The sequence below is a fragment of the Pleurodeles waltl genome, chromosome 11 (assembly GCF_031143425.1).
Source record: "Pleurodeles waltl isolate 20211129_DDA chromosome 11, aPleWal1.hap1.20221129, whole genome shotgun sequence".
NCBI classification, from domain to species: domain Eukaryota; kingdom Metazoa; phylum Chordata; class Amphibia; order Caudata; family Salamandridae; genus Pleurodeles; species Pleurodeles waltl.
In genome coordinates, this window is record NC_090450.1 from 136,511,483 (window position 1) to 136,534,875 (window position 23,393).

General features: G+C 41.6%; 1 protein-coding gene across 2 annotated transcripts in view; it reads left to right on the forward strand.

Annotated features, from left to right (window-relative positions):
- LOC138266585 (uncharacterized) overlaps positions 1-23,393 on the forward strand; it is an 808,694-nt gene that overhangs the window by 250,919 nt on the left and 534,382 nt on the right. For both annotated transcript variants that reach the window (XM_069215427.1, XM_069215428.1), the window contains exon 2: positions 17,170-17,390. In XM_069215427.1, coding sequence (XP_069071528.1) covers positions 17,170-17,390 — 221 coding nt within the window. The remainder of the gene's footprint in view (positions 1-17,169; positions 17,391-23,393) is intronic.

Consider the following 23,393-nt stretch of genomic DNA (forward strand, 5'->3'; position numbering starts at 1 on the left):
CCCGCCAAGGTCAGAATGAGGGCCATAATGTGCTTTTTCTTGCATCATAATTTTGTCAACCGTGCTGCATAATTCAGTTTTCCAAAGTTGCATAATTCCAGATGCCCTGATAATGTCTGTATACACATGCACTGATTATAACAGTTTCTGCCCTGACACATCTTTATTAAAATCAGAATTGCTGTAGAAAATGTAAAATGTGTAGTACTCTTTAAATGACATTGCCATTTGGTTTATTTATTTGGAATCGGTCCTGTGAATAACGAACAGAAACTCTAGTTTATTTTTAGAATGTTTTCAAGTTTTCCTATACATTTATAAATTGTGTGTATCATAAAAACGTGTTGAGATGATTCTGTTTTTATCTAAATTGATTTATTTCATTATTAGTAGCAAGACAAACAACCCACTCGCTAAAGTCAGTATACATGTCTGCCGCTTAAGTGGTATTAAAGAGGCTCTCTGTGTTGATATTCCACCAGCCCAGCAGTAAGAAATCAATGTTAATTTAATAGAAGACCACAAACCACATTTTGTTTTCATTGCTTTTTCTTTTAAATATATTAAGATCTGCTTTACAAATAGACTCTGTAATAGCCTGACATGCATCCTGAATGCTGAAATGGTTCTACCTAATTCAATTTCATTTTAAACAGTTGAGGCAACCTATTCAGAGCTATTAACACATTAGCACACTTCCTTTCAACCCAGACGGCCTTGAATACTTCATATGTCTATAGGTATGCCAAGATCTGTTTTTTTTCCGTATCAGTAACATGTTCTGTTTATGAGCTATGTCATATTATCTGACCACAATTTAACCCACCATCTGGTCTTCCATTAGAAATGATGTGTCACTCCTTTAGATATCACAAAAATAGCGCCGCACCTTGACATGTGTGTAAAGTGCTCCCTGTGATTTGTCACTTGAGCAAAGGAGAAAACATCACAAATTGATGTGCTTCTTAACAATGACATTTAACTCAAATACTCCTCAAAACGTCAGTGTCTTTTCTGAGTAAAAGCAAACAATTACTGTTGGTATTTCAGAAGCAATTACAACAGGACCTAATAGAATTGGTTATGTTGCTTTATGTTATGTTATGTCACTTTTTGTTAGTTTTAGGCATGCCTTACATGTATGCTGCAGTTCTATTGATAAAAGAAGAAGCACTACTTCAATCAAAGTAGGCCTACATACCCCACAAACTGAATGAATCAAAACGAATATACCAATATCAATCACATTAACAAACAGGCACATATCTGTAGGTAATATGTGAGAGTCTCATAAACATGTAAGAACTACAGTAAATCATACAAGAGAGGTATCTGAAAGACACCTTACTGGTTCTGTGTGACAAATGCATTTGAAAGAAAGGGAATGAGATGGCAATGGCAAAGAATGCCTTTCAGATGGAAGAACATGAGATGTTTCATCATTAAATCTTGAGTATGAAAGGAAGAGTGAGAGAGGTGAATCCTATGGGTGGGGCTAGAGGACAAGAAAAGATATAGTAGATTGTTTCAATCTCCAGGTCTAAAAGTTCATGGAAGATATTGAGTTATTGGTTGAGGGGGCTAGAAGCCCAACTCAGTTAACAACCACAATCCTTGTCACGATGAACCAAAAAAGGCATTAAAGTTGCCTGACCTTAACCCTCTGGTATGTTGGCACGGAAGCATCAGCCTTAACTTATAGGCAATGTGTAAAGTATTTATGCAGCACACAGCCAGTGGTAGAGTCAGAATACAACATAAGAAAAATCCTACACCACTTTAGAAAAATAGAGTACATTCTACTAAATAAAATTACACAGAATGACAAAAATCAAATCAATAGAATCAAAGATATTCAAATTAAATGCTTTTAGTAAATATAGCACCTAAAACCTCAAAGTGCCACTCCCGGCCATCTGGCTATGCTAGACCAAGGGAAAGTAACAAGTTCAGGCTGACCCCAGTGGTGTGTAGGTCGGATACAGGGACTAAGTTAGCCCCTCTGAAGAGTTACCTTCTGAGTTTGGCTCAAAAAGTTCTATTTGCATTGAAGGAGGTCATGAGGAGCAGCTGCATGGATCTTCATCGATGTAACAAGAAGAGCAGTCGCTGTAATGCGGTTCCTACTAATTTTGTAGGGCTGTGTATTATGTCAACACAAGTTTCACAATATAGAGGCTTAGTCTACTTATATCATCAGTAAAAGTTGGTTTATTAGGCTAGCTCACAGTACCAATTCTAAGCCCCTAACTTCTCAGGTTAATAGATGTTGTTGGTAACCTTGAACATGACAACTCCAATTCTCAAAGAATGTGTGGAAACAGATCTAAGCCTTTCATTTGTTACTTTTTCATACCCAAGGTATCACAAATAAAACATACAAAATAAATGTTCACATTTTATTGAAAAGGTACTATCCTTGTAAATAAAACATGAGCTGCAATTACTAAACAGATGAGACACATCATTGTTATCAAAATTATTAGAATGGTGAGAAATACAAACAATTAAACCATGTTAATTGTTACTAATGTTACTCCTAGAGAGCACAGCAGGAGGACCTGTCTGCCACCCGTGTTGGAATGATCTAATCCCCAAACCTTGGTATTATGTGTCAGGATGCCGACCTCTCTGCATTAACAAATGCACATGTCTAAGTGTGCCAGCCTGCACTCTTTTGTTTGGCCATCTTCTATCTCTGGATGAAGGTTGAGATCAGCAGGCCTGTATCTCAGTCACAGCTCACAGCAGTTCCATCATAACCACAGCGCAAAGTGCTCCTCTCATTGAGCTTAGCATGGATTTTGTTTATATATCAACACTATCTTTATTGTACTGTGCCAGAGGTTCAGAACAGCTTCTTCAATTAGACTAGGGAGAAAGAGTTGTCTCCTGTGAGCACACAGAAAAGATAACAAAGGCATTGTGTTCTAACTGTATAACCCTGGAATTAATTGTGAAGATTAATGGGCAACAATGCCTACCAGGACTAAATAAGTGTGTAGCACGTTCTTGTGTTACGAAAAAACATGTGTAACCCATCATTAAAAAGAAAGGCTAAATTCAATGAAAAGCTAAAATTAAACCAAGGCAGGCCTAGCAACAGCAGGTCACTGGGGCCGTTGTCATTGTAGCTCAAAGAACTGGTCAGGCATCGCAGACAGTCATTGGTGTAGCTAAATGTTGAAGGTCACAGATGGTTGTTGTTACTGTAGTATGAAGTGAGGCTCTTTCACTGCCAGTCCACCATAGAGTGAAGAGCAGATCTCATCAGAACACTGCGTTTGTGGTCATCGTGGGCGGCAGAGTCTCTACATGATAAGTTCTGTTCTCCATCGCAAGGATCCCAAACCTCAGGATGCTCACCTTTTCTTGCAGAGAGGTATACACTGATGCCAGCCAAGGGTCCTGTCAGGCTCCGGGGATGATGATTCCTAGAGTTTCACAGTGGTGGTCACTGTAGGCTCTTGATAATGTAGCCCTCAGTGCAGATCTCGTTTTGTCCATTGTGACTGGCAGCCACTGGAGTGAAAAGAGCCCTGTTCACCAGAGCTTCACGTTTGCAGTCAGTGTGGGCGGCAAGATCTTGGTGTGAATGGGCCCATTTGCAGTCGCAGAAAGCCCCAAACATCAGGATCTATCATTTTCTTCAAAGAGGAGCTCAACTGATGCCACAACAAGGGTCCAGGACCTGGTAGAGGAACTTTTTGCTGATTAGGGACTAACTCCAGCAGAGGCCAGTAGGTCTCAGATATATCAATTTGTAGGTTCAGGGAGTTCCATTTGCAGAAGCTCAGCTGGGCAATTACGGGGAGGACTCTGAAGCTTGTTGTTCCCCAGTAGCTCACACAAGAGGTCTGACAACTGACCCTTGGATGAAGGTAAGCAGGTCAACTCTTCCTCCTCAGACTGCACGGCAGTCCTCAGCAGCAGGTAAGGCTCTGAAAGCAGGGCTGTACTTCTTCTGTAACTTCCACAGGTACAGGAGTGTTCTGAAGAGTGGTTCCAGAGGTCCAACAGTTAAACATGATGTCATCCTTTGTATGAAGTAATACTATGTCCTAAACCCACCTCTAGTCTGGAAAGATATTTCCCTTATCCTGTCAATAATCCAAACTCTCTAGGGGTGACAAAAGGCAGGACAGGCCTCGTGTCAGAATCCTTTGTGTGTGCAGGAGGCCAAACCTGGAAGTATAAGTGGGGTTAGGTACAGTTCCTCCCATTCATACTGCCAGCCAGGATGGCCTATCCTGTCCTTACCTAAGCCCCCTTTGTGTTTTTGTCTGCAAGCAATGCATTAACTCCCAACAGCAGAGTCATTCACAGGAAGCTGGCAGAAGGCACAAATGTTTAAGACAGGAAAATGGCAACTTTCTAAAAGTGGTATTTTCAGAATTGTGACTTAAAATCTGACTTTAAAATTAAAGAGGATTTTAAATTACAATTAATGTGAGTTGAAGCAGCTTATCTGTCTGCTCCCAATCCAAAGTCATCACTTGTATTAATATAACCCAGTGTTAGTCAATGGGAGAGATAGGCCTTACAAAAGTGAAAAATGACTTTAGGAGTTTTTCACTGACAGGATATGTGAAACTTAGGTACACATGTCCTACATTTTACATACAATGCACATGGCCCTAGGAGCAATTAGAGGGCCTTCCTTAAGAGTGACTTATATGTATTAAAAAGTAAGATTAAGGCCTGGCAATAGGTTAAGCTTGGCTTTTGGGGCCCAGAGTACTGTCACATTGTTTATGGTATTATTGGAATCTGTTGTTTGACTGTGGTGGGTTCTGAGTACATTCTCTGTTTTAGCTGATTTTTCTACTATTGGTGAGTGACTTCAATGGGGTGCCACAAGCATCTGAGAGAACGGGAGGATCAGTGTCCATTTCATTTTGATAGGGTGAACCCATTGTGCAATGTGACTTGATGCCCCTTCTATAGCTTCTGCTTCACCACCGGGACAAAGCTGTTTGCATTCTGTGGAAGCCGTGCCAATCTAACAACCAGAATGGGCTGGTTGTTGATGCAGTGTCCCTTCCTGGTCTCTGGCCTTGGAATATTGACAGTGGATTATGTTTGCCAGTTCTTTGTTAGAATATGTTGCAAGTGGCCTTCCAGTTTGGTTGGAAAATTTAGCCAAAAAGCTACCAATCTAAACAAATTCTCTTTCTGTCACCTGGGCTGGCTAGCATTTGTCAAAATCGTTATTTCAATGTAATTTCTTTATTTCTTCTAAAATGTCATTTGTAGGACCTAACTCAAATCACTCTATGGAATGTTCTACCATTTTTCTGGTTGGAAAGCTCCACACACTGCCCTCAGGCATTGGATGGCAATTTAGCAGTACTTATTACTGGCTGTCCTAGTTACCTCTAATGCCCTCTTCGTGTAGTAAAAACGGTCTCCCTTGGATATAAAAATGTACATAACCCAAAATAAGTGGGTTCTGTGCAAACTAAGCAGAATGGGGTTAGGTCCAGTCTCAAACAGCTTGTACTTTCTCTTGAGCATGACTATACAGAGAAACAACCAGTATTTTCCTCCATTACTGACATGCCTCTATACGTTATGATGTGATGAACCATACAGAACTGAACCATACACCCACTTTCTTGTAGTGTGTGTTACAACTTAATACCTCTGCATCCCCACTTCATTTGAACCACCTATGATTGACTATTTAAATGCCTGTGCTTCTGCATAATTATATGTGATGCATCTGTATAGCTACTATGGCTACTGCGTTCAATACTGGTTGGTTTTTTTTGTTTATATGAAATGACATGTGCAAAGACATTCTTTTCAAATAGAGACCACCTAATAAAAGTTGGATTCAGATTATTTTTTAACTTGAGAAAAGCAAGATCATTCATATATTATATTCAAGGGCTTCTTGAGTTTGAGTAAGCGTTTGAAAATTTGGGGCATATTTATACTCCATTTGCGCCGAATTTGTGTCATTTTGTTTAATGCAAATCCAGCGCAAAATTAACTCCATACTTATATTTTGATGTTAGACATGTCTAACGTCAAAATATTGGAGTTTGCACCATTTTTTAGATGTGTGCACCTACCTTGGGTCAATGAGATGAGAGGTAGGCGTTCTCATCTAAAAAATGGTGCTAACCTCATAGCCCCATATGTATTGCCCGTGCTAAAATGACGCATGGGTGGGAGGAGGGGCTAAATAATGGTGAAAAGCTTGCTTTGCACCACTATTTAACGCCTGGGTCAGACCATGCGTTATGGGACCTGTGGACCCATTTCCATGTTTAAACACCATGGAATGGGTCCACAGGTGCCCTCCTCAAGCCTAGGAACACCCACACCAGAGGGTCACCGGAGGATGGGGACCCCATCCCAGGTAAGTATAGTTAAGTATTTTTTTTTTAATTAAAGTGCCATCAAGGCCCAACCTGGGCCCCCCTGCATGGCACAGGGTACAATGGCCATGCCCAGGGGACACTGGTCCTCTGTGCTGGCAATTGGGGTGGTGGGCATGACTCCTGTCTTTTCTAAGACAGGTGTCATGTGGTTTGGATGGTTATGCATCAGAAAATGACGGTAGGCTGGTTAGAGGCATTTTTTTTCCTCTAACCAGCATAACATCATTTTTTGGTGGTGCAAAAACCCCTTCTCCCATACCGTCACCCCACCTGGCTAACGTCATTTTTTTTAACGCTAGCCCACCCTTTGCACCTGTTTGCACCATTCCATAAATATGGCGCCCGGCTGGCGCTCAGGATGGCGCAAGCCGGTGCAAAACTTTTTAATGCAAAACTGCGTTTGTGCAGTTGTGCATCAAAAAGTATAAATATGCCCCTTGTGTTTTCATAATGCAATTTAGTCCATATAAGAAATCTATGAACCAGGTGACACATGGCTACAGTCCCAAATTTATACTGCAAGCCAAATAAGCATGACATTATTCACTGCAGAGGACAATGCACAACATAGACATGAAATACATCTAAATATAATCAATGAGACAAGAAAGACTACAGCCCAAAACAAATGCAGCAGTAACTAAAAAAGTGGAGGAGACAGAGCAAATTTATAAATAATCATAAACACTGGTATTATTGGTGTTGAAACTATCTACATTTGAAAGATCAACATGATACAGACATTTCATAAACAGAAATATACAATTTGATGAAAGAATGTAAAATATTACAAAGAAGTATCCAAGACCTTTATTACAAGTGGTGTGGGAAAATGTACTGGTATTTCTTGCCAATACTGGGGTAATCCGTCCCATTACAAGTTGGATCGTGAGGGTCCACTAAGAAATTAAGACCTACCAGGGAATCAGTAATTCCAGATCCAATTTGAAGGACAGTTGGATGCATCAAACATAGATCATGATCAAAGTTTTTACAGTTTGACTTAGCACCTGATTTAGAGTTTGATTGACAGATACTCTGTCACAAACGTGATAGAATATCCTATCTGTCTTATTACAATAGCTTTAAATCTTAATTCAGATGTAATAAGGCAGATGGGGTAACTGTCAGGTTTGTGACAGAGCACCCATCCACCAAATTTTAGATCAGGTCCTTAGTCTTTTTATGAATTGAATTCAAAATATTTCATCTGGGCAAGGGCCAAGACTGTGACCAGAGATGGTCCCTCAAAGTCAGTTATGTTGGCGTTCAAGCTGTGGCTGAAGCCATTGGATTTGGTGCTGATTGCTCCAAGTAGGTTCCGCCTGGAACTTGTAGCTCCTGAAATTAATTTGGTGCTGGGATAAATCAGCCCTCTCATTCCTGCCCAAGGTTTTGCCTTTGGAATTAGTCATTTTTATTGCTTTTTCAAATTCCTCCAATGGAGAAGGCTGTAAGCTGTAGCCAAACATCGGTCCACAAGGCAAGGTACCTTTAGCACTAGCCCTGTTGAACCTGTTTTTAGCATGGCAAACACCTCGGAGATGAGATGAAACTGGTTTGGGTCTGACCTCACTGGGCAGGCCTCAGCAAAATGTGCAGATCCTTCAGATGCGGAGAAAGGAGCAAGTTACACTTTATTCGATCTGCTTGCACAATTGTTTCTGATCAGACCTACAGCCCCCAGATCCTCATGGCAGGCTTTTAGGCATCAGGTCTCTCTGGAGTCAGGGAACCTGCAGAATACAGCCTTCTGTAGGTTTCTGGGCACTCTTTTAGTCAGGAGTCTTGCTTTTTGTTTCCCTGAAGCAGGCAAACAGAAGACCAACCCCTTGAGCCCTGGAGAGCAATTCCAGTCCCCCTGTGTCAGAAGGAGTCAGGAGCTGTTAACCCCTGGAGTTCTCTTCTTCCAGTAGGTGTCTGAAGCCCTTGAGTCCTTTACTTTCAACAGAGTTTTCTTCTTTCAGACATTGCCTTTCCAGACCCAGGAGCTGTCTGAGGAGCTGATAGTGAGGAGTCACTCTTATCCTATGCATTAGCCAATGATTGGTGAATTCTCTCATGAAATGCATGGGAGAGATCATGTCAGCCCATTTGGGATCAAGTCAAAAGAAGATTGATGGAAAATCTAGTCTAATATACAGAGCAAAACAGTGGGTGTACCTATTTTAGATATATATAGTGTTCCACTTTTTTTTACAGGCACCTTGCCCTGTGGCCATACGGGGTACCCTTTAGGGCTGATTAATTGATATAGAAAAATAGATCTTCTTTCAGGACCAATGAACTTTGACTTGCAATGTGTTATTGCAGTCCTTTTTAACTGCAATCCACCTTGAGCATCATAGTGCTCCTGGCAGCAATAATGTTTTGTCATATATGTGGTTGGGCTAAATACACCCTGCAGCCCATATATGACATTCAACTTTGAAATCACTGGTGCAATGGACTTACAGGAATGTTAAATAGACTAATTGGATGAAACCATTTTTTCCAATATTGATTCATTTTACGGCCAGAACACATGTACTGTGGGGAAAACAACAGAGTCCTAATAACAGCAACAATGGGTTCCAGAAATGGATAAACATCTGGGGTGACCATGTAGAAAAGGTGGCTTATCTCCAGTTTACTATAGTTGAGTCTCCCAAATCTCAAAAACATTTCAGATAATGTTTGTGAAAGCAACCAATTATTGCACTCATGTTTGCAAGTCCAAATCAGTGCACACTAGTTTATTAAGCATCCCAGGGCAACCCACACAAATGCAGCAGAGGTATGCAGGCAATTGCGAAACATATAAAAGCATAAATAGTGATTTACATGAATTAGGTAAAGAAAGTCTAGACCAAATTACTTGTGAATTGGTTATAAAAAGAGCACCTAAGGTGGTTACAACACAAAGACTCATTCCAAACACATCTCCAATAAAGTACATCAGAATCGTTCATATCCATGAATTATTTACCAAATACAGCTGGCATTGTACAATAATGACATGTTGCAGGAGCATTCACAATATGAGAAACAAAACACCACAATAGGTGAAATACCATCACTATATTCATTGCTACAACTCCCTTGTTAAAAAAGTGGGTTGGATGCCACATGATTGTATCTTTCATATCCTACGCTCACATGAGTATAAGGCTCTATTAGCATTTAGATAATGTTAAAATTACTTCATCTTTTTAATAGGTTTCTCCAGTCTTAGTGACCCCATGCTATGTTTTAATTTGGTTACCGACGATTATTCAAACAGATCAAAATTCAAGACATTACCTGTCTTCCACCAGGTTTGAACAGATATTATAATTTTAGCCAACATATATCACTATGGAAAACTATGCATGCCTACACTATTCCTTAAGGCCACGGTGATTTGAAGGAGATATTTTATGACTCATTCTGCACAGTTGGGTAATAGAACAAAACTTGGACCATTATGGATGATCAAGTAAAATCATGTGATCAATTCAAGTAAAAACTATGGGTCTGTTATACATCGTTTTTAAATACTTAGATATGAGTGATTATTTTTCTAATTTCCTTGTGAGTGGTAAAGAAAAGCTCCTGGAGCGCTCACTCGTAACATATAATTTTGGTTAAAAAAAAAAGGCCCAACTTTATGTCCCTAATATTGGAATAATGGAAAAGAGACGAGACGATTTATTAAGATGGGTGGAGAAACGGGCAAAATGAGCTGGCACACCTCTTGATTCATATTGTTCCTGCTGGACCTGCACATTATCTTAACACTTGCTTGGTTCAAGGTGTTGCAATCTCACATTATATTTGATTTTTACATTACACTAGCAAAGATATCGAAAAGGAAGTCAGAGGATCACGATTTTTGCCTACAATGTGAAGCACCCAATGCTAATATATTTGTAACTAGAAAGTGCTAGAGCCTTATTGGATCTGAAAGTCATAAACGTCATAAGAGGACATAGCTATAAGGAGTAACCTACTACTTTTTTGTTATAAAAATCGGGAATCAAAACTCTCTATGAATTCATGAAAGCCCACAACCAAAATACAAAAGAGTGGGAAAAAACGATGCTACCTTTTGTCTGCGACTGGTGGACCAGAACTATTGAAACTCATACATCATACCCTATATCACATGAACTGGGCACTGCAGGTGATAGTTTATGCCATGGTCTCTGCCACAGTTTTTCCCAACTGGTGTTTTACATAGTTGAAGAGTCGGAGAAGAGCTATTTCACTACTGTCCACAGAAGAAAGTGTTTCCTTGTCATAGGAATTTTAATAGCAAATGCTGCTTTTGGCTGGAAATATGGCTATATTTGTTGGTGTTTCGACAGTTTACAACAGAACATCATACAATAACAAAGCAACATAAAAACATCACAAGGCAAACCAAAACAGTCAAAACAGAATGCAACACAACAATCATAGCACATATCATATTGGAATAACGCAGCACAAAAACAGAAAGACAAAACATCCATAGAAGACATAACCTCCAAAACCTAATATGACACAACTAGTAAAAAGTTATTGTCATGTATTACCATCCTCACAATCCTGTTTCATAATACAGTGATAAAAACTGAATGTACCACGCACTACCTTAACTAACTACCAAGGACATCAAATAGCAGCTGTCAAACATGTTTGGTTGTTTGGTGATATGGTCCTAAATCGTCTCAGTCCACAGGGAGTATAAGGAAGTACCAGAACATTTGGCAAGGCTTTGATACTAATTGTTTGTCTTTTACTAACTACTGCTAAAGGATATAGTCGACTTTACACGACTGGCAGGACCTCAAAACCACAATTACTAACAAAGCACTGGCATTCAGAATAAAAGGCTGTACCCACAATTACACACACCAGAAATCTGAATCCCACATGAACTGGCAGCACCAAAGGGCGTGATAACAGTTTACAAAGCCAAGAAAATGTTCTGCTCTACACATTGAAATAAAAAGTTAACATTTATATAGAGAAACGAAACCATTCCAAATATTGGAAGCGATGGGCCTCACAAGGGCATAGACCACAAACACACCAAGAAAGAAATAAGCTCGAGGCCGATTAAACACAAAGTGGAATGGGAAACTATCCTGCCCTACAAAAATGTGTAGGCCTTGACGGCAAGTAAGTGCAGAACCTCAAAAACGTGCTTTCTTAACCGGAGCAGGGCCAGACACCAGACTGGATAAAGTAGTTATTTCTAATTCTTTTAAGAATACTGCTGCAGACATGATTAGTGAGAGCCCAAAAACAATGATCGTCTAACTGCGATTTTTTCACCACTGTTAGAGAATAAGGTACAGCAACATGTTTTAGTTACTTCAAAAATCTGTTAATTATATACCTGAATCCCATTTATATTTCAATCTAGAGTTATTTAGCTAGCTTTTCCTGGCTGTACTGGAATAGCTGCATCACTTTCTCTCTAGAAAAGGTCCAGAAATGATTTAGGGCCACATGTACAAAGCATTTTTCTAGTTGCGCTTTCAACTAGAAAAATGTTTTTGGGAATGTTCAAAGCCCAAATTGTGATTCGGTCACTTGTTACTGAATCGCAATTTGGGATTTGCGATTCGGTATTAGGAGGGGTGTGTTGAGGACGTCCCTCCCAAATATCTGAATCTGAATGGTATGCATGATATTTTACAACCGTGAATTCAGTCGCAATACAATTGCAGTTAACACCAATTTCTAATTGGTGCTAATCCATTTGCAAACGGGGAAGGCGCCCCCCCTCTGGGAATGGTAGCAAATATATTTTTTCAGAGCAGGCAGTGGTCCCACAGACCACTGCCTACTCAGAAAATATGAAAAATAAATATTTTCATTTTTCTTTTTGAAATGCATCCCGTTTTCCTTTAATTAAAAGAAGCTGCATTTTTTTTTTAACTGCTTTGCTTAAAAAGCAGTCACAGACATGGGGTCTGCTGTCCCCAGCAGGCCTCCATCCATGTGAGTGAGGCCATCGTTCCCAATGGGGTCACAAATGGCGACCTACCTCATGAATATTGATGAGGTAGGTCATTTGCAACCCCATTGGGAATCACAGTGTAATTAACACTTTGTCTTGCGACTAGCAATTTGTGGTTCCCAAACGGATTACAAATTGCGGGTCACAAAACAAAAGGTCATACATCTGGCCCTTATTTATTTATTTGGCTATTTTATTTTCTTTCTTGGTTTTTGGAAAAGTTTTAAACCATGTCGCTTTGTGATCACTTCAAATTTTTTAAATTAAGTAGTCCTTGCTAGCAAGGTCAGTTACTTAAAATATAAGTGCTATGTGTACAAAATTGATTGTTCATCCCTCTCATTATCTCCCACAAAAATCCAAAAGTGTGAGAAATAGGTTAGGCATGTATGTATATGTTATTTCTATGGTGTGAACCTTGCTATAAGACAGCAGAGTGTTGTACAAAGCCAAGCATAAAGTCAGAATGAGAGGAAAGTTAGCTGAGTTGTGGACAGTTAATGCCCTTTGATGCAGCATCCTTTAAAGAGGTGAGTCTTCAACTCTTCACTAAATTGGAGAAGCTTTGAGGTGGGCCTGACGGATACAGGTGTGTTGTTGCAGATCATGGATGTCTAGATGGAAAAGGACAGCTGTCTTGTGTTTTGTTTTTTACATATCTTAATCAGCAGTATGTTGGTATCCTGGCTGCTCAGAGACACTGAGTTTGACTGTAGGATAACTAGAGAGGAAGCTAGATGTGATGCCTTTGTAAATGATGCAGCTGGTTTTGAATATGGTTCTGGGATTAACTGGAGCTGATGGAGTTCCTTAGGGATGACCATAATGTGATTATTTTGCTTTAATTTTTGGATGACACATGCTGCTGAGTATAAGGGTGCTAGTGTGGAGTCCGAGATGCCATGGAGCAGGCATTATCATCATTCAGTTGCAGGAAGTGAAGGGCTTGAAGTGCAGTTCTGAAGTAACTTTCTGGAAGAAACGTTTCACCTTTGTTTCGAAAAGAGAGCTGCTATCAGGTTATGTTTGTTTTGTGTTAATGTGTTTCTTGAGGGTGAGGTTGGTTATTACCTGGAAAAGTGTTGCTTCAGAAAGAGTTGTTCAGAGCGGACTAGTGTAGAATGAGGAACAGCGGGTTGGAGGTGAACAGTTGATCGAAGAATACATCATAGAGGTCTTTTCTCCTGTTTAATGGTGTTATATGTTGTAAATTGCCTTTCATTCCAATGCGCAATCTCATCTTCATCTCAGGCCCATAGTCTTGAGTTGGCATCCTAAAGCCATCGAATTTCTATTGTAGTGGCAATAACTTCTAATAGAAATCCATGACATTGCAAACATACACTCAAAGGTCAGGAAATGAATCTTTGCAATTTAAGGGAGGTACTGATACATCAAGTCCTTATGATTTTGGAGCCTGGACATCTCCAGACCTAACACCATCATGGGGCGTTTCACTTATTCGATTAATTACTGATTTCCTACTTTTCGTTGATTCTAGTTACCATATGTTGCACATATAATTAAAATTACAACGATGGAGTTCAGAAATCTCTATTGAAAAGAGTAGTATTTAATTTCAGGCACAGACTACTACACGATAATACCACAGTTCAACTTTTTCAGTGGTTTGGTCCAAGCTGTGGTGTTGACTTTTTGAGATTGGAACAGAAGTAAGTTGAGATATGAAGAATGTTTGTGAACGAGTGAAATTATTTGGGAGTCTAGGGGCAGCACCTGGACATTAGGGGCACTCTGCGGCTCGTTATACACTGACTCTGACTGTGTTTGTACACATTGGCCCATTCGTGGTTGATGTAGGACGTTTTGCCAATGTTTAGTACTGATACTGGCTTTGCCTTCGCATATAAAGTGAGTAGTGGTTTGAGTCTGGGGAGAAAGGGGAGAGCTGACTGGAGATGGATTAAGTTCTTATACAAGTAGCTTCTGTGGTATTAGATTATTTCCATTGAAAGCTCTAGAAGAAGAACCAATCAAACTGTGGTTGCGCGCATCTATTTTGTACAAGAGCCCACTGCATTGTTCACTCATGAAATCCCACTCTGAGGAAAATGAAAAAGGTCCCTTGCGATAGCTTCTATCTGGGCAATATCTACTTGGGCCAATCTGAATTAGGAGGTGGGAATGCAGCCATCGCAAGCACAGCACACAGATCACTATGGCTTTTTTTTTACCCAAACCTGTCCGTGAAGAAATAATATGATGAAATCACTTGACTAACAAGGAGCAACGTATGTTGGGGCCGAATGACCAAAAATATAGTAGCGCATCATGTAACCCTCCATCAAAAATAGTACCGCATAAAAGTGAGAACTTGTAAAAAAATTACTCTTCAAGCATTAATCTCCTCTGGTGTTTAGTGATTCACTGAGACTGCAGTGATAGGGCCCGGTCTGGATCTGAAACCAAGAGCCCTACTTACTCACTGGAGTCCCCCCAGCAGAATATTATTATTAAAATATTCTCTCTCTCTCTCTTCTTTCATCCACAGACACACGTGAAGCTATTCAAATGAGTCAGTAACACCGGTTTTGCGTTTGTAGCAGCCTTATTGTCGGCGAACACATCTCTAAGTGACTGTGCTCCAGAGGAATCTTGTGTTCTCTGCAATGCTGTATGAGGGAAAGATTTCTTTTTTCACACTATCAATTCATTTTATTGAAACCATTATAGTGTTAAGTTAGGGTCAAACCGTAAACCTCCCCTGAGCTGGAAGCTTTTTTTTTTATAACATCAAAGCGAAACGTTCACGGGCTCCCCCGTTCCCCTGACGTGATGCTCACGGGAAAAGATTTTTTTTTTTTTTTCAAAACAACTTCCCTGACTTCTTTCTTGGCATCGGTTTGTAGTTGGTTCTTTTCCAGGTACCAACAGGAATGTAAATATGGAATGAATCAACTTTTTCCGCGTTTTCTCCGGCAGACCGTTTATGAGGAACAGATTTTCCACAGCGGAAATTAAAAAGTACATAAAACCAGGGCTCTGTGGTGTTGCTGAGAAATGCACCAGCGTTCGCTGTCGCTTCGCAGAGGGCGAGTGGCATTAACGGAAAGTACAAAGTTTGTTTCAATTAGATGTGTTTTTCTTTGAGAAGACGGATGTCCGCGGATCCAGAAAACAGGGTTATTGAAAAAGTGATTTGTATTGTTACACCGAAGAGCTTTCCTAGCCAGCATTCTTTTTTCCTCTCCGATTTTTGGGTGGGAATGCTTAGGCTATAAATGTCTGCAATAAACTTTGTTATAGGGTCTGAATAAAAACATTCGCTTGCCATTCAAACTGCCTTAATTTTCGGCCCATATGACAATGACTGTAAATTCGGCAAAAAGCGTGAAAAGCTATTTCCATTACAAATAACGTCTGAATTTTCATTCGAAAATGAATACTGTACGGTGAAAACATACGCCGCCATTACGAGTGACCACTTATTTCCGAGGGTGCCCGAACAGAAATTACTAGCCCTATTGGATTTGTATATTTTCACCATGAGATTTTGCCTGCAAAACCAACCAAAATCTCTGAGTGAAAGTCCCAAGGAAAATGAGATATTGTTAGGAGAATCAGTTCTGGAAGTGCCAACATCCACAGAAATGTCTAACATTTTAGTAGATCCTCACGGTCCAACTTCGTATCGACTGGATTTTCCCTGCCCACGGAATTACTGTACCAACAGTACAGGTAATTCCAAGGGTAGTGAAATATCTGCCAATTTCTAGGCTCTCGGGATGAGGCCCAAAATGTAATGCTGCACTTTGACAAGTATCCATGTACGGTTTTTATAGGTGCAATATTAATCCTTCTCAACGTTAGTAGGTTGATAATGGAAAATTATATTAATTTTGGAGGAAGAGCATCAGAAGAAGATCCACAGAGCGACTTCTTTCATCATAGGGATTGTGTAGTGGAGGGTTACTGTTGGGTGTAATAGACACTCCATTTGCTACAGCTAGAGATAGAGGAGAACCTGCCAGTAGGAGAAAAATATTCTACTCTAGATCTAGCATTTGATCCACACTTTGGAGGATTTTCCATTAGCAGCAAACTCTAAAGTGTGACACTAGCCTTTAAAGTGGTATATATTATGGTCAATATTATGAAGATTTTTTCCACTTTGGCATTAGAATTTAAGGGACTGATTCATGCAAGAAGTTGGTATTCTGAACTAACAGGTTTACACCCCAGCATCCTGCAGATTTACTGATATCAGGAATTTCTAGAGAGTGCTTCTGGAAAACTTTGCCAAACAGATTACCAGGAAGACTTCATAAAAAAAAAACTCTAATACATTTACCCAGGCAAAAATACACATCTCTTAATTTTGAATATTTGCAGGGTATGTACAACTGGGAAAATATTTTTGCTTGCAGCAATACCCTTCCACTACAATCTCCCTGCAGTAATGGAATTGCCCTTCCTATCCTGGACAAATGTATTTTGCAGGAGAAAATATCTAAGAATTTCTATGGTGGTAAGGTATCACACACGATTTTGTGATACAAAGTTATATGTTAGTGGGCTATTACACACTTGCAAAACATGTCGAAACTGAAATACCCACTGATCGTAGCTTTCCCACATGTAAGTCTTTGAGTAATCAATTTACAGGTGTAAACCCATTTTTCTAAAGTAGAGATTTGCTTTTACACTCATAAAGAAAGCTGTGTGTGAGTGTGTACCTTAAGTCTCGGCCATCAGTATCTCATGTAGCACTTCTAATATCAAACAAGTAAGAATTCATACAAAATTCCCATGTTCCACCAGTTTTCTTTCTTCCTCCCTTAGGATGAGCAGCTGTCAGGCCAGCATGCCCTGCAGAGTCCCAAGACAACAAAAGCAGGAATGCATTTGCCTTGTTCTAATGGACAACACTTCTGCAGACCAGAAGGATCCCATAAGTACCTCCAGGCCAGCGTATCTGAGACATCAGTGATGGACCTCACTGAGTGCACAAGGCCACAGAATTCAACCTACGGAGACCGGCTCGGCAGGCCCACCAGATCCAGGTACAGCAAAGCTGGTAGGAACGCACGGATGAATTCACTGCACAAACTTGTATCACTTAAGAACAGCACAGTACTGGAAGTTTAATTGTTATTAGGAGTGTGCAAAGTTTATATTACGCAAGGTAAACCTACCCTAGATTTAGGATGGCCTTTCAGTAGTTCAGTGGGTTTCCTGATTTTTTTTAACGTTTACACACTGTCATATTTTTTTGTTTGCCGCAAAATTGGCAATATTTTTTCCTGGCGCTAGTTAGTGCTAAAAATCAATGTACCAATTTCTCGCGAGTGAACTTTTGAATATTTTTCTTTGCGGCATTGATAATGGAATTCCTCGAATCAGTTTTAAAAGGGTCAAAAGTTCAGACTCTAAAGTGAAAACTACAAGCAGAATACTTCGTGCCCTTTTGGTGGTATAACAATTTGAAAACTACAGGAATCTTTTTTGTTATCTTTTTTTGAGTAAAATAAATAAATTCGTCTTTAATTTTAGTATAACAGTTTAGAAATAATTTCGTTCCCATTTTCTGAGCTGTAATGGCCTGGCCACGTGTTAGTATTTACATAGCAAAAACCTAGCTGAACAGCAGTACAGCTCTGTACATCAAAGTGGGTTGGGAGACGTTTCCACACTGTGCACATTAGGCTGCGGTTTTACACATTTGTATCACACATTTTGAAGTTGATGTGTTTTTTAAGTTGTCAGTTAACGTTAAGACAATAGACAGCAATGATGTTATAGGCCGGAGTCTTGTTTTTAATAATATGAAAATTTTATTTAAACCATGCCATTCTCAACGAAAACAACTGTAAATAAGGCATTGTTGCAAAGCAGATGGGGAACATGTAAAATTCCGAATTTCCAGATAAGGCTGTATTATTATTATTATTATTATTATTATTATTATTATTATTATTACTGTCACGCAGTAAATGGCATCCCAAATGCAGAAAGGATGATTAATGAAAAATGATAATGAGGAAGAGGAAGCTTGTATGTTTATGAAGAGCACTGTGATATACGTCTTTTTCTAAGAGGTGCAGGAGAACGGCAGTGATAATTCTGCCCCTGGAATTGCTGATTTCACATGGATCGGTAATTCCATGATGTGGCCCATATCCTAGGTCACCCCCTTAGAAATGAGGAATAACCACCGGACTCAGCGTTTCCCCAGGCATTGCAGCAGGGTTATGCCACACTGGGCCACCTTTCCCCAAGCAGGTTTGTTTTCACCTGTGAAATGGGCTCGGGGAGGAAATAATGAGCCTGGTGTTCCCACACCATTTAGAATCCTGAATACCATACATTCAGCAATATGGTGCCAATTTACTTGAGCTTGCATTAGATACAAAACATCACCAAGAGTTTATGTTAAACAGTAAACAATTGGGAATGTGGATCTAACAAAAACTAAAATGGATACCACGAAGGTGCATCTCAGCTATCACTTCATTACTACAAGAAGCAGCATATGCAGGGAAGCATCACTATATCACACTCCCTTTATCAGCCTCGAAAATGGAGGTACGGCGAGACCACACCAAGCAAAGACAGCGAGGAGGGCATTTACATGGCATTACATGGGCTTTATAGACTAAATTAAACATAATTGCCATAAACAGTACAAAGTTAATCGCAGACTATCCTAAATTGAAACAGAATCACCAAAGGTAACCAATGGATAAGGGCAAAAAAGGGGAGACATGATTAAATTAACAAGTGTGATAAACAAGGTGAACTGTGTAATTTCATGAATTTATAGGTAAGTCCTTAATAGAGTGAGTACCCATTAACAATGCCACATCCAGCAATGGGTGTAAGACAGGAGTGTGCCTGACGTCTGTCAAAAGTGTGCAACACATTGAGAGGAAAGACACAGCAGTGGCTTAACGAAACTGGAGGGGGGCCCTCTGCAAATAACAGGGAGGGGACTCCTCTGGACTCAATGGGGCCAGGTGCTGTGTTGAGGGAGCTCCATGGAGCTCGGGTGCCCTAGCACTAAATTGACTCATGTATATGTTCAAAATGGGACGGACTAATGAACATTACCCGAGGTTAAGGGATATGAAAGTCAAATCTGGACATTCAGGTGGTCATTACGATTTTGGCAGTCATAGGACACCATGGTGGCTATGGCTGTCACAGCACCAGCGGCCCAGCAGAGAAGACCACCATATTATGAGCATGGCGGTGTTCCCAACAGAACACAGCCAATACAGCGGGAGTACCGCCAGTGCGGAGCGACCGTCACTGCTGACGGCAGGCATCTTCAGGCCAGTGGAGACCATGTTACTACCAACCATATTACAAGGTTGCACACCACCAGGATTTCCGGGACGGTCTCACCGCCACGAGAAGCTTGGCGGAAACGAACAACATAAAAGGAGACACTCACCTTCAGGAACACAGCCACCATGGAATCCAAACTTGAGGTCTTTCCACTGCTCCTGATGGCCATACAACTCCAGAACCAGCGACAGCAATGAAGACAACCACCATAAGTACACCCACATAGCACACACTGGATGGAAGGCACTCAGTACACACCCACACACAACCCCAGCACGGCAAGCCACGGCCACACACACATGCAAAAGTACAGCTGTACCAACATACAAACACATCTACATACACACACAAACAACACACATGTGCCATGCACACACCACACCACAAAAACACACACCACATCCACTGTCAAACATATCCATACAAAACCCCAACGAGTCGCACAACGACAACACCATTGTAACCACACAAATGCTTTGGCCGAGAGGCACAACGCACACATCTACAGGAAAACACATACTGGCAGCAACAAGTAACAACAGCACACAACCAATACAAACATTAACACTGCAAAACAATGTGTCAGATCAAACGCCACGTCCATCCAACACACAAAGTACATCACAGATGCATCACAACACACACACCACTACCACACAATGCCACACAACACCAACACATCAAAACAAGTCCGTAACACAACTCACACACACAACTCATGATGCTTCACAAATACATCACATACACAAAAGACACACACCAAATTGCACATATACAGCATATATATGTGGAAGAAAAGGCAGGACAAATTTGTAACCCTTGGTACCAACGGTTCAGTGGTGCAGATATAATAAATATGTATCAAATGATGTAAAAACAACTATATACAAAATAGGCCTACTGGCCAGTTCAGTTGTTCATAGTGCCCCAGGCACATTGAGCAATGTCTCTGGCCCCAACTTGACTCCTGACTGCAAAGTGGCCTTCAATTGGCAAGGGCATCAATGTGGCAGGCAGGCACCTCAGGTGTGATGGGGGGTGAGGCGGGGGCTTTGGCTTGGGAGGGGGCGTCCTTTACTTTTGGTTTGGAGGGGGGGTTTGCCCTTAGACTTCGACTTTGGGGGAGGGTCTTTGGTTTTGGGTTGGGAGTGGTGACCCTCGTTTTTGTGGAGGTTGAAGTCTTTGCTGTGGGAGGGGCATGGGCAATACCAGAGGGGCCTTGGGAGGACTGGGGGGTTGAAGGGCTGTGTTTGGGGAGGGTAGCAGGGTGCTTGGGGGAAACAGGTACTGGGTCAGTGGGTGGGAATAAGGCAAACTCATAGAGGAATCTTTTTTTAGGGACACAAGGGAGGTCATGGGAAAAATGTTTGGAAGTGGAGGGAGAGGAAGTGCTTAAGAGGTCTGTAAGTGTATGTGCCTTGAGTGCTGGTGCGTGGGTGGATGCCATGTGTGTGCTGGGTGTCTGTTGGGTGTGTGAGTGTGGGCATTTAGGTGTACTGGGAGGAGGGGAGAAGGAGGTGCAGAGAGATGCCAGGGGTATGTGTGAGTGTCTGTTTGGATGATGTCTGGAGGTAAGGTGGATTTTTTGCATTTGGGGGTGTTGGTAGTCATGGTGAGTGTGCACATGGTGTATGGGGTGGATGTATGGGGGTCTGCTATTGTGGTGATGGTGGGCATGAGGTGACTGGTGCCTGGATCTGAAAGTGTTGATGTGGTGATAGCAGATTTGAGTGGTGTAGTGTTTGTGAGGGAGGAGATGGTGGGAGAGACTTGTAGGGAGTGGATGTTGTTGTGTCTGCATTTGTCTGTTGTCTGTGTGCATGGCGGTGGTGTGATTTGTGGTGCCTGGGTTTGTCTTTGCGAACCATGTCTGTTGAGGTGGATGAATGGGGGTCTGATTGTGTGCTCTGGATGGGTGTGGGGAGAGGGGTGTGGGATTGAGCACAGGTAGCTGGAGGGGGGACGGAAGATGAAGGGACACTGGCTGCCGTCAATGAGGAGGCCAGAGCCTGAAAGGATCTCTGCAGGCCAGACAGGGCACCGTGAATGCTTTCCAGGTAGGCATTCGTCTGTTGCATCTGTGATGCCAGTCCCTGGATGGCATTCACAATGGTTGACTGTCCACAGAGATGGACCTCAGGAGGTCAATAGCCTCCTCACTTGGGCTAGCAGGGCTGACTGGGGTATGGGCAGAGGTGCCTGCAGTGAAGGAGACGCCCATCGTCATGGATGAGTGGGCACGGGCAACTAGGTTGTTAGCTACAGGGAGGGCAGTGCTGGTAAAGGGGTTGGCGGACAAGGATGGTGCTGGGCTGTCCCAGATGTCTCCGCCACCACCAGGAAGCGTCCATTGGAGGAGAAATCCAAATAGGATGTTGTTGATCGGGTCTCCTCAGTGGCACGCCCCTCGTCCTCTGCCACACTGGTCCCCTCGGCTCCGTTGGTCTCAGTTTCCTGGGTCCAGTGGGCTGCGGCTTCTCCACACGCCGGTGCCCCTTCTCCTTCACCTGATGCTGCTGATGCACACAAAGACAGAGGAGGAGAGGGTGGGAGGGTTGGAGAGAAAGAAAGGGTGCAGTGGGTCAACACCTACCCATCATTCACACAGAGTAACAACCTCAAATTATGCTGCTATGCCATGGCATTACATGCCTTTACACTGACTTGCACACCTGGGTGTAATCATAGGAAAAACATAAACTGTGCAATGAAAACCTACTAATGTGGAAACATTGTAACTCTTTGACTTGATGAAGGGTCAAACAATGCACAGTAGCACTGTATTTGACACACTACCATGGTTGTTTACACTATACACCTTAGTCAAACGATTCCTGCATGGCACAGTAGCATGCCAACAAATCAATTAGCAATGTGGCCAGTAATATCTTGGCCCCCTGCAGCCATCTACACCTACAGTATGAGGCAGCTGATTGAGAACTCACCAACTTCCTCTGTCATAGTGGCAGACTAATACTGATGGCTATGCCCGAACACCTCAGGTATACTGATGCTGATGGAAGAAGCTGGTCACTCAAAACATGTGTAATGTATCAAGACAAACTCAAACATGGGTGTAAGTCCCCTCATAAGTCATGGAAGAAAGACACATACAGACCTATCGTCTGAACCGTCAGACCATCATGCAAATGTGAACTCAGTTGAAACCAGATCTTTTGGCTGCCATATGTAATCCCTATTCCATCCCTCCAACAGTACATGTTTTGCCCGTGCTACACTTCCTTGCCTCAGACTCGTTCCAGATTACAGTGGGCTTGGCAGCAGGGATGTCACAGCCCATGTTCAGTCGTGTTGAAGGATGTACTGTGTGGTTTACTCAAGCATCTGGACAGCTACATCAGGTTCCCCCAACATGCTGATTTTCCCACTGCTAAAGCTGTCTTCTATGATATGGCCATATCCCTCATGTAATAGGGGGCATAGATGGCACCCACATTGCTTTGGTTCCTCCCAGGGCTAATGAACAAGTGTAAAATAACAGAAACAACTTTTACTCCATAAATGTCCAGGTGGTGTGTCTCGCTTACCAGTATATCTCCCAGGTGATGGCCAAGTTTCCTGGTTCTGTGAATGACTCCTACATTCAGAGGAACAGCAATGTCCTACACATGATGGCACAACTACAGAGAGAGTGTGCATCTGTTATCTCACCTCTCTTCACATTCTGCCCTCTGTCTCTACCAGTATTGTGATGG